We start from the raw sequence: 17,360 nt of genomic DNA on the forward strand, positions 1-17,360 counted from the left end.
AATATGTCTACTATTTATGTATCTCTGCCTAATGTTTTTTGCATTTGACTTCATCTAATTCCACACATCAAAACATATTAATATTTGTTTCATCAAAATTGTAATTTCTTTAATAAAACTCTTATATTTAAACTTACAACACTAACCATGTGAAATTTTCCCCATAACTTGATAGAATGCTAAAAATTATTTCATTATAAGATTTTAATTTTGAATCTAATAAGAAATATAAGTAAATAACTAACAAAATTTGAATATAAAAATTTCAATTTCTCTCAGGTCATTACGTTTTGAAACTTCCAAATTACTTCCAAAATTCTTTCTACAAACATTAGAGTTCACATATCTTGTCCGTTACAAATTAAAAAGGTTCGAAGCCTAACAAAAAATCTACACTACATGCATGAAAACTAAATAGAAATCCAATTCATACACTATAGCTAATCCCTGCTGGTTAGAAATGGCTTCTAATTTATGTAAATTAAACCACGTATAGTCCTCGGTTGCAGAATAACTAGGAGGTGTATCACAAGGACAAAGATGAAGTATCCCAAAGCGCATTTGACTTCCATGCATCGCCAATACTGAATGGAAACCCAATGGATCGCACTGTCTCCGATTGTTGGTCAGCAACACGAGGCACATTCACGTTAGGAATCTTTACCAACACATTGTCATCGTGGTTGCCAAAGCTCCCTTGCATCTCACGTAGTAGTGGTATTTGGTAGCCGTTACTATGCTCATGTAACCCACCAAAGTTTGTGCACATTCCCTCAGAAGTTGAGGTACTCATTAGCAATGAAGAAACATCCATCGAAGATTTAGCACAGTTTGTTGAAGTTTCAACAGGAGATGAGAATATTAAGCCAGTGCTAAGGTCTCCATTTGAAATGGGTAACAGATCTAAGGGCTTGTAAAGCATTAATGGATTAATAATTGGTTTGTTATAAGAAGCTAGAATATCTATAGGACAAGGGGTGCTGCTACTAGTGGTGGTTGAGTGTTGTTGTGTGTCACTGTGATTAAAAGTACAAAACTGGCTGGTTAAGCTAGTTTTCTTTGGCAATGGCATGTTTGGTGAAGAAAATTGGTTGCCATATCTATCAGTGGAAAACATATGATCTGATGTGGTGGTTTCAGGTACGGGTGAGACCCAAGAGTGAGAGAGAGCTCTTTGTGCTGTAGCATTAGTTTTCTTGAAGATTCTGCAGATTGCCCAGGATTCCTGCAAGTTCAAAAACAAGTTATCAGCAACCTGGAAAAGAGGTGGTTTTTTGAACTAGTGGTTTTAGAAGTTTTACTCACGTTAGCAGGAATGGTCTTGTCCATGAACTTCTTAGGGGATGAAGAAGGGTTAGTGAGAGAAGGTAGTCTAAACTCATGCATCATCCAATCAGTTTTAATCCCTTTGGCAGCTCTACCTTTGTAGAACACTAGGGATTTCTTCAGACCAATACACTTGGAACCCTCAGAGGAATATATAGGGCGATCCGTCCCTGTAGCCTTCCAGAACCCAGCTCCAGTTACCCTATTAGGCCTTGCACTGTTCCTGTACTTTCTGTCTCTGGGGCAGTAGAAATACCACTCTTTCTCCCCAGTGGTCGCCAACTCTACACATCACAACCATATAAAAAATGAAAACCTTGTTAGATACTTGCATAAAATAAAAAGGGTACAAAGTTTGAAGCCAGTGTGTGTTCTCTTACTTGGAAGATCCCAAGGATCATACTTATAGATATCAAGCTGCTTGATGAGCTCAATGGAAAGTGGCCTCTGCTGAATCTTTCTCTTTAGGTAAAATCCAACAAGCTCCTCGTCTGTTGGATGGAACCTGAAACCCGGTAGCACAACCTCATCCAGTTTCTCACCGTTATCATTTCTCTCTTCCATGTCTTAAAACTATTCTATTCTACCAGCAAATTAAGCCTAGCTAATCTTTTGTTCACCCTTGTTGTGGCTGCTATAAGATTTAACCAAAACTTGTGAAAAAGAGAGAGATGCGGTTTAAGGGTTTGAACAAATTAACCCTAGAAGAAGTGTATTAATTTGAGTTGCTGTTTGAGAAGAGCAAGAGCAAAAGAGCAAAGAAGAGGAAGGAGAGAGTGAAATTCACTCAATGTGAAGAAGCCATTATATGCTTCCTGAAGAGGGTTCTGCATCCGAAGGTTCAGCCACCTTTTGTGGTGTAGTTTAAAGGAGTGCGTGTTTTGCGAGGTTTGGTTTAGCTCATATGTACATAAGAAAGAAGCAAAAGGCAAGGCTATTAAAAAGAGAACAACCGTACAATACCAAGAAACAAATCTAAGTCATGGAGATTTTGTGACTTCTATGACAACCATTTTTTTCTGTGATTAGTTTATGACCCAAAAGGTGGAATCTCAATAAACCACCAAAGTAGCAGCATCTAGGGATTACGGTCAAATACCATTTCAACATATTAACCTCATGAAACCCTATTACGCTTATCCGCTAGAAGCCAAGACAAAGCAAAGTTCCAAGAAAATGATATATTTTATGCATTGTGTTTGTAACTTTTGAAATATCATTTGGAAACGTGGACCAGAACCAAATTCCAAAACACAGCTCAAATATATATAATTCAACACAAAATTCCAGTCAGACCCACCTACGATTATACTATTAATTTCAAGTCTCCTCAGAGTCCGAAAATCCCGTTTCTATTCCATTCCCCAGAGCTTCTATTCCACTGGTTTTGTCAGGATGAAAAGGTTTAATACTAATTAACCACTATTTCGTTTCTGACAAATTTCAGATAACAACAAACGGACGTGTGATCAAAGTCTAATGTGGTTGAGGGACCGCTTAAATTAATTATTATTGTACTCCTAATAAATTACACACATGTGTGTTTGCCACCGATTTATCTAATGTCAGAACTGTTAACTTAGAACTGCAGCATGGTGCTTCAGCCTATAATACCTTATTTCTCTCGGCTTTCTTCTCTGCCACAAACTACTTTTGTTTCAACCTTTCTCTTAGCTACAAATGCTTTATAATGTTCTCAGCGTGTGATTAAATCAGTTTAGTTTGAAAACAAATATTTTCTTCATGGCTTGTAAAATTTAGAAATGATTATTTTTCATGAATATAAGTGTTGACACTTTTTTTTTTATCAAATATACGTTGATACCTTGAAGACATAGAAATATACATTTTATCTTCGATGACCGTAAAATACAATAGGCATTACATATTTATAGACTTGGTGTTATACATGGAAGGACAAACAATTGGGGAGTATCATGGTTTTGAAAAGAAACATTTTTAATCCACATATTAGAAACATACTTTTAACAAAAGTTGTGTAAAAAAATAGAAGTTTCTAATAATTAAATATTTAAATATTCTTTTGGTCCAATTTGTTCCTTTTCTTTTGGGCATTCAATTTAGTCTTTGTTTTGTTAAACTATATCCAATTTCGTCCTTTTTGTTGATGTCGTTTACATAATTAAAACTATATCACATTACGTAAATTGTTTTAATTATGATTGTTTGTGTTTTGTTCAAATAAGTCCTTATTTTAAATAAATTTGTTCAATTTAGTCTCACCCTCCACTTCATTATCCTCAACCACTACCACCACCACCACTGCTGCCATCACCACCAAATTAAAACCACCATTATCACCCTACAACCACCACCACCACCACAACCACCACCACTTTAAAACCACCGCCATCACCAAACAAAGAAACTCACACCCACCACCACCACATCCACCCTATAACCACCCTCTACAACCCCCACCTCATCCACCCTGTAACCACCCTCTACAACCCCTACCACCACACTAAAACCACATTCACCATCATCATACTAAAATCCCTACCATTGTGATGTTGTTGGTGGTGGGTTTAGTGTGATCATGATGAATGTAATTTTAGTGTGGTAGTGGGGGTGGTAGTAGTGGTGGTGATTTTAGTGAAGTGGTGGTAGTTGTGTTGGTGGTTGTAGAGTGGTTGTGGTGGTGATGGTTGTGGCTTTAGTTTGGTGGTGACGATGGTTTTAGTGTGGTGGTGGTTTTGGTTGTGGTGGTGGTGGTGTTTTAATTTGGTAGTGGTGGTGGTGGTGGCAATGGTGAAGGTTCATAAAATGGAGGGTGAGGGTGATGAAGGAGGGGATGGTGAGGGTCATGACGAAGTGGAGGTTGAGGGTAATGAAGTGGAGAGTGAGACTCAATTGAACAAATTTAACTAAAATAGGGATTTATTTGAACAAAATACAAACATTCATAATTAAAACAGTCCACATATTGTGAACAGTGTTAGCTTGTACATTCTGTTGTTATCAATTTAAATTGCATCAACGAAAAGGATAAAATTCAACATAATTTAGTGAAACATGAACCAAATTGAACGTGCAAAAAAAGTGACCAAACTGAACACACTGGATCAAAACAAAAACCAAAATAGATACTAAAACAATATTTAAACCATAATTAAATAAATGCATGTTTGAACTCTATAATTAATCTATTTTTCATTGTTGATAAAAAAAATGCACTTTTAGTCTACAAAATCGTGTTAAATTGGTGTAAAATACAAAAAAAAAACCTACGACTAGTAACTTTCGTAAGAACATGGTTATCGAAAGAGTTTTCACACACATCAAAAATCAAATTGACTAGTGTAGACCAAATAATAACACTTGAAATCAAACGCAAAAGAAAAATTTACAAAAAACTATTGGGAATAGTCCAAGTGTGAGTCAAAAAGTCTCAAATTAGATAGAAAAGACAAAGTTAAACACTATATAAGAATAAAGGCCCATAACACCATTGCCTTAAGGTTTTGAGGTTAAAGTGGTATCAAAGGCCTTATATGTGCAAGACTAATGTGTTATATATATAGAACCACAATCTCTCAATGACTATAACATATGACTATAACCATATATATGAAAAAATATATATAACCCAACAGTGGTATCAGAGCCAAATGGTTCAGAGTGACTGATCGCATAACCATAACCATAACAAAAAGGGGTCACCTAAGTAACTGACCGCATAACCATAACCAAAAACCAAAAAGGAGTCACTCATACACCTAAAGTGAAATATATCCATATGAAAAGGAAAAAAAAAATAAGGGACTAACCCTTGAGGGGAGATTGTTGGGAATAGTCCAAGTGTGAGTCAAAAAGTCTCACATTGGATAGAAAAGACAAAGTTAAACACTATATAAGAATAAAGGCCCATAACATCATTGCCTTAAAGTTTTGGGGTTAAAGTGGTGTCAAAGGCCTTATATGTGCAAGACTAATGTGTTATATATATTGAATCACAATCTCTCAATGACTATAACATATGACTATAACCATATATAAATATATATATATATATATATATATATATATAACCCAACAAAAACTATATCTTAATTGGTAATAAATTGGTAAAACCAATAAAAGTTATTTTTTATCTATTAAAAGAGTTTATATATATATATATATATATATATATATATATATATATATATATATATATATATATATATATATATGGCTAAGAGCATATATGTCATGAAATATTGGGGATTTTATTTATAATTAGAGTCCTTAATTGGGGGTTTTAATCAGAATGCACTGGATTGGTACAATGCCACACGAAATTGCACACAAGAATTCTCATAAGCAATTAAAAGAAAAAACCTTAAATTTCACAATAAGGGTTTTTCATAAAATTGGGAAATAACATATTAGGGTTCATGCAATTGGGGACATAAAACATAGTTATACATCTAATATGCTCTGATACCAATTATTAGGTTATGCATCAAAAAGACCAATCATAAAAGAGCAATAAACCCTGAATTCTTTGAGCAATTCCCAATATTCCAAAGAGCAGAATGCGATATTGTACCTGGTCATTGGGAATAGTAGATGAAAAATTGGTACTTGATCTTCCAACTGTAGAGCACTTAAAGGTTGTGCAGTAGTGGTGCGTCGTGTGTTTGAGAGTCACGTGGTTAACTATGGTGGTCTCTCTCTATTGTGGTTAGTTGGTACACGGTGGCTTCGGGTAAGTTTATCGCTCGTTGCTACCAGTGGGGGTGCTTCTAGGGGGTTTGTTGTGTTGTTGTTTGTTGCAAGAAAGGCTTCTTCTTCCCTGTGAGGTTGCTTGTGCACATTCATGAGTTATAGTACTCTTCCTTCGAATGAGACGCCATGTATGGTATCGAGTCAGGGTGGGTTACAACAATAGTGGCTCCTTCACTCGCGGTGCATCTTTATCATAGTGCAGCGGTGTGGTGGTTTCTCTCCCACTGGTGGAGTTGCAATGGTGACGCATTCGCTCATTCGCAAGTGGACCTTCCTAGTTGGTTTTGGATATATGTTAGTTGTAGTGTGGAGTTCGTAAGGGAGAAGAAGAAAACCAAAAGGCCCTAATAAAATAAAATTTTATTTATTTATTCTATATATCATTAATTAATGAGTTTCTCTCTCACTTATGACATAATTATATTTGGGTTTTTTTATATATAAATAAATATATTTAGTTTTGGAATAAATAAATATTCAAATTTTGGTAGTTTAGCATTTTTATAAGCAAATTGAATCAAGAAGTCGCCAAAGTGATCTCTCTTGAGTAGATAGTTCGTGAGAAATGTTAAACATTTGTGTTTATGTATATCCATGCTAGTATTAATCGGCCCAAAGGAAGATTAATATTTGGCAGGAGTGCATACACACTTGTGATGGTAATCATGTGATAATTGTAAGGTTTTTCTTTGTCAATAATAAATCAATCCAAAGATGGGTTTGTTGTTGGACATGCTTTATTATCAATGTATGATCATTACAACAAGATAGCCCTAATTGATTATATGATGTGAGCTTAATGATATTTCTCTTGTTCTAAATTCGACTACAATTGCTTCTATATCTACCAATTTGAACCCATTTTTGGTTTTTAATTGAACATTTTTTTTTAAGAACTTGAAAGAGAACATGAAAATTGTTCTTGGCTGCATGGATTTTGACCTTGCATTAAGGATTGAGAAATCCATTTCTAACTACAAACTCTAGTACCTCTAAAGAGAGGAAAGATGATGAGAAGTGAGATCGCTCAAATCGCATGAGTCATTCTTTGGTCTGTTTTAAGGTCAATTTAGATTAAATTACTAAAACACTTGGTTGTTAGATTTTGGTGCAACTACTAACAATAGTGTTTCAATGAAGGGTTGCATAAGCTACCGAAAGCCAATTGATTATGAAAGATAGATATATGTTGGAGATGACAAATCGATGGAGGTCGAAGTTATAGGGCATTTTAGATTATTATTGTGCATCGGCTTTTATTTGGATTTGAAAGACACTTTTGTTGTATCATCATCTAGACGAAATTTGGTTTCATTTTCCTATTTCGATAAATTAGGTTATTTATGTTCATTTGGAAATGCAGATTGTCTTTAAAATCAAATGTTATTGGAATCGGTTCACTTTTGGCTAAGGATAATCTACATATGCTTGATACGATGACTTTCTATAATGAATCCTTAAATACAAAATCATGTGGTACTAAGTGTAAAGTTGATGAAACTTATTCAGGAGTATTATGGCATAAGTGTCTAGGTCACACCTTTATGAATATAGTGCAATGATGTCAAATGGGATCTTGGATTCCATTGACTTCACAAACCTTAATGTTTGTGTTGAATGCATTAGAGGTAAACAGACCAAATAATGAGATCAATGGCTATAAATTCTACGATCGCAAATTAAACACAAATTTTTGAGACGAGAGTTGCAACATTTTTTTAGGATATTAAATTAGGGCGGAAAGAATAAGGCTAGAGACTTTGTCTTTGAGGAAGAGTGGGTGAAAGTTCCATATCTGATTCATATAGTTGTTTTTGATGAAGCAAGTTCATAACCTCTACTATAAGACCCGAGAAATTTAATTAATTAATTAATAAATACAGGAAGTGGAAGCCTTTATGGAAATTAATGCTAGCTTTTATGATGTGGAATAGTACTAGCTCAAATGGTTGAGATTACTTGATTATGTTGAGAGGACTTGGGTTTGAGTCTTGTGTATGTCATTTGTGTGTTATTTTAATTGTTTATTATTTTAATAATGATATGCGTAAAAATTGTAAGACCCGTGAAATTTAATTAAATAAATAAATAATTAATTAATAAATGCGGGTAGGAGAATTAATTATGAGTGGAATGATGTGGAAAAGTGCTAGCTCATGTGATTGAGAGTACTTTGGGTTGTGTGAGAGGACTTAGGTTTGAGTCTTATGTATGCCATTTTATGTTATTATTCGTTGTTACTTTAAATATGTTATAATCATGTTGTGAAATAATATGACAATTGAATTAGGATTGTTAGCATGAAATCTGAATTGGTTAAGTGGTTAGATATTGATTTAGAGATTGCATGGTATTGGGTTCAAGCCTTGGAGAACTTGTATTAAACTTTAATTTTTGATATTTTTGGCTTTGGCTTGAATATGAAGAGTTGAGGAACATCCTAGTGGAATGGCAGAATAAGGGTGGCTGTGAAACAGCCCATAAAGAGACAATGAATGGGAATTAATCATCATAAAGTGGCAATTTTCGTTTTAGGTTAATAACCTAGGTTTAGGCACACCTTAAAAGGGAAAAAGTGGGTAAAGAGCAAAGGTTTGGCAAGCTGAAAATACACCAGTGAGAGAGAGCACGAAAATTGGCTGAATAGAGAGGAGCCAAGGAGGGTTGGCGTTCAAAGGAGAACTTCTCAATTTTCAAGTTTAAGCTCAAGGATCCAGGTTAGGGGAGTTTACTACGTTAAATTTGTTGATTGGTATGAATTGTGTGAAAATCATATGTAAATTATGCATGATCTGTAATGGTTCTAAGATCCTGTTGAATTCTGGAAATTTTCCAGAAACTGCCTGGCAGGCTATACATAGCCACCAAGCGGCTCATCTATTTTTGTGTATATTGTTGTGTTTCTGGGTGTAGCGCCTGGCGGTGAATCCTTGTACCGCCAGGCGACTCAAAGCCTGTAGTTCTGGGTATTTCTGCATGAACCGCCTGGCAGGATTGGTTGTGACCGCCAGGCGATGCGGGTTCGGTATTCGTTTTGGGTTTTCCTGTGCGTTTTGGCGTGAGTTGTTCGGAGGGAAAGCAAGGGGTGGATCTTAGGAGATGATCTGGTGTGAAAATGTTGTGATTTTGAGTGTGATTAAGAGTGGAATTCGATGGAACAGTGACAAGGTGGTTTAGTGTTAGATAAATGGAGTTTTGTTGTCGGGAGGCTTACAGGTGTGTAAAAAGGCTTTGGAGAATTGGCTAATGGATGGGTGTGTAAACTGAATCGTGGACATTGGAAATTCATTGGGGTGAATAGTGTATATTTGCGAGAATGAGGAATGGATGGAGTTGTGGGTATGGTGGTTCTGGCAAATTACCAGAAGAGTAAGCACCGCCTGGCGGCACGAGGCTTGCCGCCAGGCGCCAGCGCAGTGGTGGTACTGCTGCGTGTTTAGGGCGACATGGTCTAGCTTAAGTCCAGTTTCAAACTAATTGGTAGTAGAAGATTGGAGTTGCAAGACTTGGGAAAGATTGATGGGGAGGTTCTTGAGCATGAATTAGAGATGGGTGAGAGTAGCTTGGGGAATAAGAGTATTAGTAAGTACAGGTCTTGCTATTATTACGTCATAATAGGGAATGTGGCTTGGAATGAGGTAGGTACAAGGGTATTAAAGACTGGAACAATTGTTGTGAGGGAATGTAACTTCAGATTAGTAGAAGAAATGGGAATGAATCAAGAGTGGCTACAACGACTAGAACTAAAGTTAAGTAATTAGCAAGGTGGAAATCATTGTAATGTGGTAGTGCTGAATAAGGTAGAATATGAGAGAAACCAAGTCATACCGTGTGTGGTTAGAAATGAATGAACAGTAGGGAATTGGATAGCAAGTTAGTCATTGAGTAGGCAATACCATAAATTGGAGAAAATAGCTTAATCCGTGAGGGTTAGTTATTAGTTCAATTGGTGCAGGGTTGTAAGGAAAACCAGTACAGTAGCACCACTGAGATGGCGCCTGGCAGGGACTGGTAGACCACCCAGCGAGAGCCACAATGTCCGCGAGGTCTGGTACGAGTCCGCCTGGCAGTGGATGGAGTTACACCAGGCGGTTATGTTGTATTTTGTGAGGACTGAGCGTGGATGCGCCTAGCGGTGTGAACTGTTCCGCCAGGCGTTGTTTTCAACTGATGAGGATTTTTAGGCGCTTGGCGCCTGGCGGTACGTGTCCCCTGCCAGGCGGTTTGGAAGCGGATGGCGCCTAGCGGTACGTGTCGCCCGCTAGGCGATTGATTTGGCTGTTGTAAGTCCTAGTTATTGGACTTTGTAGGGTGTTCTACAAGGCTTTTGGTGGGGCTTTAAAGGTAAGATTGTTGGGTTTCTTGAGTTGAGCTCGGAACGTATCCCTTGAGTTGAGCTCGGGATAGGGGTTAAACACGTACATTCCTAGAGTTGAGCTCGGAATGGCATCCCTCGAGTTGAACTCGGGATGGCGGATGGACACGAGGAACCCTTGAGTTGAGCTCGGGTTGGCGAGTGTTGCCGGTGTGAGTGTGCTGGTTGTGGCCAATACGGATGGGTCCAGCTAGATTGCCCTCCTCAGTTGTTGGCTGACGAGTTTGGTAGTCTTGGGACATTACGGACTATGTTCGTAATTGGGAACTCCACCTGGCGTTACGGTGTATGATCCGCGGCATTGGTTCCCGCACGTGCTCTGTCGGTTGTGGCCGATAGGTTTGGCAGCAAATTACCTTGAGGTAATCACTAGAAGAGGTAGAACCCGAATGGTCTGGTTGTAGCCAGACGTTAGAGAATTGATTAAGAGATGGTACCTTGATACTTGTGGAGTTTACATCTGTTTAATTGGTTATTTGATATCTGTTATGATATATGTTGTTTTCATAAGCTCACCCTATCTACTTGTGTTTGGCGATGATCGTGTACGCGGTACACGGGAGCAGAGAATGTTGATGCAGGTGGAGCCGGTGAGGCTTAGTCGCGGAGTGGGGTTCTTCTGGGAAAACTTCTTACATTTCCTTTAGTTGCTTTTGGAAACTGTTGTAAACCCTGATGGGTGAAATTATAACATTGTTATTTTGGTTTTTGTAGTGGATGTTATAAACTTTATTCGATCATTTAATAAATTTTAAATTTCTGTCATTTTTGGGAAATGAGGTTATTCATAAATGTGGCGGTATTATATTTTTATTTGTTTTATATATTTAAATCAGTAATATCCTGACGGGATGTTACAAACATAATGAGTGTGTGAAAAGTGAGAGAAGTAGATCAAGGACTCTAGGAAATTTGCACACTTGTGCAAGGAAACCCAAATTAGGGGAGTTGAACCTCATAATCTTTGTGTAAATTGATAAACTACTTGATGTATGATGTGATTTGTGTATGCTTTTTTTCTGCAAACGTTAGGATTTCTGCTTTTTTGGAAAATTCCCAAAAACTGATGAGTGAGCCTTCAAAGGTGACTCATGTATGTATGGAAATGAAAGGTCAATAGTTTTGGGATTGCGCATGTGCAAGAGATTTATGGAAATCTCCAAAATTCTACGCACCGCTTGGCACGACTCCTAAACTATCATCAGGCGCTCGACCAATGCAGAAGGCCCTTTCTTGTGCATTGTGTGGGCAGCAAGGGGTTAGGTCTATAGGGTTCGTTGTGGGATCTGTTTGTGTATTACATGTGGTAATTGACCATAGAATGGGACCTAGGATTGAGTAACCTATAAAAGTTGCATGCATGAAGGCTATAAGTGAATCATATGGTTAAGGGTTGATGTGATGATGGATTGCATGGGGTTTATTGGAAGGGGTAATTGGAGTAGTGAGAAAATAAGATTTGAATTTTGTTCTGATAAGAGTTATAGGTTGCTGTAATTGGAGATACTATGACTAGGCTTAGCTTGGAATTGAATTTGAAAGAGGTATGGTATCAAATGATAAGGGTACAAGGGGCATTATTTTGATGAGGAAGAATAAAATTGGGATGACTATATAAAAATTGATGTGGCTGATTAAATTAATAGGAGTATGGTATTCATGTTGATCAAGGCTGGAACGTGTGCTCTCCACATGGATACATCATTAAGAAAGTGTATTTGATATTTGTAATTCACATTGTAGACCTTGTAGCATTAATTTGATGTATTTGGTCTTTGTTGTGTTTTTTAATCTGTTGAATGGTTTTTCAACAGGTTAAAATGTCTCTTTTAATCTGTTGAATGGTTTTTCAATAGGTTAAAAGGTTGGCTGCAGTAGTCTTAAAATGTGACTTATTCAATCAGTTGATTTATTCTTTAATCGACTGATTACACTTAAGTCAAGTGAAATCAACCGATTGATTTGCAAATCAACTTGTTGAATTTCGTAATAATTTGACTATAAGAGCTGTGATTTTCAAAAGAGAGGTTACTTGACCATTTTTTAGCGTGAAATTGTTCTGGAAACTTGGAAAAACTCTCTCTTTTGTGATCATTCAGATTGTAGTTGTTGAAGATTGATCTTGGATCAATTCTTAGAGCTTTTGGCTTGTGTTTGAAGCTTGGAGAAGGTTGTTTGTGGTAGGTTGGGTTGTGTTTCCACTGAGGTTTGATCTTTCTCAAGCCTTGTGTGTGCCTAGTGGTTTTCTAGGTGTGCAAGAGGGTTCTTGCTATGCTGGTGTAATTCTTGTATGATTTAAGAGTCTTGTTTGTGGTTTTTGCTTATTTTGAAAGTTTAAGAGTGAATACTTTGTTAATCTTTTGAAATAGTGCAAAGTCAGACTCAGGTTGCCTTGACAAACTAGATGTAGCTCAGGTTTGAGTGAACTAGTATAAAAATCTTGTGATCCAATCTTTTCTCTAACCCTTCTCTCTTGCATAATCATTTAAAGTTTAAAGAACTTGAGTTTAAATCATCTTTTTCGTGTTCTAGTATGTTTTCATGACATCTGCAGCATTGAGCATGCTTACATAATCAATTAGAACCTGTCTTGATCATTCTTGTACATTGTTCTTGGTTTAAAACTCGAATCTGCATTTCTGTATTTTTTCCAGTATTTTAGTCGACTGTTTTTCTATTTCAATCGGTTGATTATACCAGAACAAAATCTGTTTAGTAAAATCAATCGATTAACTCTGTTTTTGACCGATTGAAAGTATACTGTCCAGTAGCTTTTGCATCCTAACTTGGTGATCTAATTGATTCAATTAAAGGTGATTTTTAGCTTTCAAAGATAGTCTAAATTTTTAACTAGCCAATTCAACCCCCTACCTTCTTGGCATTTCAAGCATTTCAAAACTAACAGCTTGTAGGTATGGCAGCAAGGGCATCTTGAGGTATTCATCTAAAAACGGAGAGCATGGATAACATGGTGGTGGCCATGTGGTATGGAATCAAAGAATAGAGTTTCTTTTATGTGTGTGTGCTTATATATCTGTAATGTATATATAATTTTTTATATAATTAGCTCACCCTATCTGCTTGTGTTTTGCGATGATCGTGTAATGTGTTGCACGAGAGCAAATGATGTTGCAGGTGGTTCTAATGAGGCATAGATCGAAGCGGAGCAGCTTTGGGATTTTACGCTTTCTGCTCATTTTAGTTTTTATCATCTGGTTTTATGATCGATTTTGGTGTTTATCTACAATTATTATTATTATACTATTAATGTATGCTTTTAATTTTCCCGCGTTTTGGGAAAAGACAACATAACAAATGAGGTTTTATTTATATTTTCTATTTTATTTTATTAAAATTATTAATATCCGACCGATATGTTACATCTACTACAAAAAACTCAAGATCCTCAAGAACCTATGCTTCTTGAGCCACCCATGTATGGACTAAAACACACATCTCTCGTCAATGGTACCACAACTTTCATCAAGTGATTCTCTCATTTGGCTTTGAGATGAATGTTGTTTATGATTGTGTGTATCACAAATTCGGTGGAGCAAGTACATTTTCCTGGTCTTGTATGTTGATGGCATACTGCTTGTCACAAATAGTATAGACATGTTGCATGAAACCAATAGATTTCTGATGAAGGATTATGTTGTTTCTTTTTAAGATTATTGAATATGGTGTGAGTTGATTAAGAAAGCTAAGTGAAATCCCCACTGGACATTAAGATAGCAAGCTATCTAGATGTGAAGGTTCCTTTCTCAAAGCTCAAGAGAAGAAGATGATGGATTGATTCAAAACAAAAAGGAAATGGAAAGCACATAAACCATAGAAAACCAAGAACAATTAAAGGAAGAAGAAAACATAAAATGGAAAGGAAAGATATGGTAAAAATGTGAGAAGCACGCCACTACAAGGCTAGGCTAGAAGCCATGGCAACCTTGAAGATGAGTGGATGTGTGCCGCCACTTGCTATGCAAGATAAGGCTTAAAAGTATTCACTCCCAAGGGAGGAAACTCTCACAAATGGTTGAGACACAAGAGTGTTTTTACTTCAAAATCTTCAACCTTTTTACATGTCTAGGAGCACCCCTTATATAGAAGAGTTTAGGGGCCTCTAAGCAAATAAAAGATACCTAAGGATGTCTCTACAAAAACCTAACCCTAGCTTCTAGAAACTAGGTCAAATAAGGTTACAAAAAATGAGAGACAAAAGAGCTAGCTATGGTGTGTGCAAGGCTAATTTCGTTCTAGCACAAAAGGAGACAAAGAATGTGTCTCATATGTCTCCAAAAAGTGGCCAAAGAGTGCTAAAAACAAAGGAGACCAATGGTACATAGGTACACTTGCTTCATGCCTTTTACTTTATGCTTTATGCCTTTGCTTTACTCTCTCCTCCACATCATTTATGCTCCCCAATCACCATGCACCACCTAGCATTGCTTTCTTACTCCTAATTAACCTACAAAGCAAATAAACATAGATTAGCATGTTGGCTTAAGTCAAGTCAACTATAGTTAACAGGTCAAACCTAGTCAAAGGTCAACAAGTCAACTAAAGTTGATTCAACTAAGTCAACTTAGGGAATGAAAAATAACAAACACAAATGAAAGGGATGAAGGATTAGTGAACTTTCTTTCTAAACATGCTTAGTCTTCTTAAGCATGTGCCTCCATCCTTGGTTGGTGTCAATCCTTCATCATCCTCCCCTCCTTGGAGAGAATTTAACCACAAATTCTTTAAGCTTTTGTAGATGGAGCTTGACTTGGTTTGGGGGAGGATTTGTGTCTCCTTTTTTTGAGCTTTTGTTCCATCATTTCTAAGGATATTACCCTTAGCTTTGGTTAGGCCATCTTTACTTTCTAGGGTACTCTTCCTCTCTTGCTTGTGCTTTGGGCCTTCCTTTTTGGCTTGGGAAGAGAAGGAAGGGTGATGCACATCTTGCTTTAGAAAAAAATTTTTGTGGGCAAGTAACACCTTAGTGAAAGCTTGCCCCTTTTTTTCTTCTTTATCTTTTCTTATTATATTTCTATCCTTATTAACTTCTTGAGGTGATAGAGGTTGTAAAATGGTCTTTTTCCCATTTATAAAGAAAATGTATTGGTTGGTATGACCATCATGTAAAGTTTGTTTATCAAATTGCCATGACCTACCTAGTAAGATATGTGTGACTTCCATGGGAACAACATCACATAAAACCTCATCTTTGTAGCTTCCTATAGAGAAGTTAATTAGGACTTGTTTATTGACATCTATTTCTCCCTCTTTACTTATCCAAGCAAGCTTGTAGGGCCTAGCATGAGGAATGGTCTCTAAGCTAAGCTTTTCCACCAACCTTGTGCTAGCTACATTGGTACTACTTCCTCCATCAATAATTAGAGAGCAAACCCATTTGTTAATTTTGCATCTAGATTGAAAAATGTTTTCTCTTTGAGTTGGCTCAAGCTCACTTTGATCTTGACCTATCATGCGCCTTAATAACATAGGGTCTTTCTCAAAAATTTTAGTTTTACTAGAGGAAGAAGATTCTTTTGAAAGAGAATGGGGAGATGAGTGTTCACTTTCAACATCATTACTCTTCTTTAAGATCATGGTGCTTTTGGTTGGGCAATTTAAAGCAATGTGATTATAACCCAAACATTTAAAACATTTAATGGAACTTGATCTTTGAGAAGTGAAATGGTGAATGTGATCACTTGGTGACTTACCTTTACTTGGTGGTTTTTGATGAGAGTTAGAAGGGAACATATCATGTTTCTTTTTATCCTTTCCCTTCCATGAGTGACTAAAGTAGTGGTTGGGTGAGTAACTCTTCTTTGCCCTTCTTTTTCTTTTCAATTGAATTTCAATCCCAAGGGCAAGTGTGAAAACATTTTCAAGAGTGGAGTACTCATACAACTCTACTTGGTCTTGTATGTCTCTCCTAAGACCACTCATAAATCTTTTTATTTCTCTTTGTTAGTTTCTTTTATTTCAACCCTACGCATTTGAGACTCTAATTCTTTAAAGTACTCACTCACACTCATAGAACCTTGGTGAAGCCTTTGGAGCTTCAAAAGAAGTTCCTTCCTATAGGAGGGAGGAACAAATCTAGCGCACATAAGAGTTTTAATGTCCATCCAAGAAGCCGCGGGTGGCCCTTGGTCATAATTCTTACAAACTTTATGCCACCAAGTATTGGCATACTCCAAAAATCCTAAAACTACTAGATCAACTTGTGCTTGATCCTTTACATGATTTTCATTGAAAATTTGATCAACTTTAGCTTCCCAATCAAGGAAGATTTTGGGATCACTTCCACCATAGAACTTAGGAATCTTTGGAGTTTGCTTCTCTTGTGATGTGTTACGCCTAGAATGCCCTTTTTTTCTAGGATCTCTTTCTTTCTCCCTAGCTTCAAGCCTTTGAATGTGCTCTTGGATTCTTAGGTCACTTTGCTCCTTGTCTTTTCTCAATTGTTCAAAGGCCTCCATCCTAGACAACTCCAAATCCCGAAGCAATCTCATTAATGTATTGTTTTTGTTTGGTGTAGGTGCATTTGATGAACTTGCCATGATTCCTACAACAAAAACACTCAAATCCGAGACAAAATAAATGGATTAGAGGTTAGAAAACATGAAAACCGAGACCAAATCCAACCCAAAATGTAACCCAAGTGTCTAGATCACTCTCCCAAAGTAACAAGGCAAGGCTAGCACTCAAAATCCACCAAAGGAGTGAAGCAAACACTTTTAAAAACTTGTTCAAAACCTTTCAAATGCAATACAAGTGATTCGGCCACAACATCCCAAGAGTTTCAAGAAAAGAAAACTACTAAGACAAAACAAAGAACACCTAGTGACAAGCAAGAAAAGCACAAAAACAAGGAAAGCTAAACTCTAAAGAAGAAAAGTTTGAGACAAAACTTTTAACAAGACTAAAA

General features: G+C 36.7%; 1 protein-coding gene across 1 annotated transcript; it reads right to left on the reverse strand.

Moving 5' to 3' along the window:
* Positions 1-388: 388 nt before the first annotated feature.
* On the reverse strand, positions 389-2,200 carry LOC114179488 (protein FEZ-like). The gene is made up of 3 exons (XM_028065842.2): positions 1,707-2,200; positions 1,306-1,610; positions 389-1,225 (listed from the first exon to the last, which is right to left on the reverse strand). Exons 1-3 carry the CDS (start codon positions 1,888-1,890, stop codon positions 527-529), a joined length of 1,188 nt encoding a protein of 395 aa, XP_027921643.1. The 5' UTR covers positions 1,891-2,200; the 3' UTR covers positions 389-526.
* Positions 2,201-17,360: the final 15,160 nt, after the last annotated feature.

Source organism: Vigna unguiculata, chromosome 3 (genome assembly GCF_037176805.1).
Source record: "Vigna unguiculata cultivar grain cowpea cultivar isolate G323 ecotype 2 chromosome 3, ASM3717680v1, whole genome shotgun sequence".
In the NCBI taxonomy this organism is placed as follows: domain Eukaryota; kingdom Viridiplantae; phylum Streptophyta; class Magnoliopsida; order Fabales; family Fabaceae; genus Vigna; species Vigna unguiculata.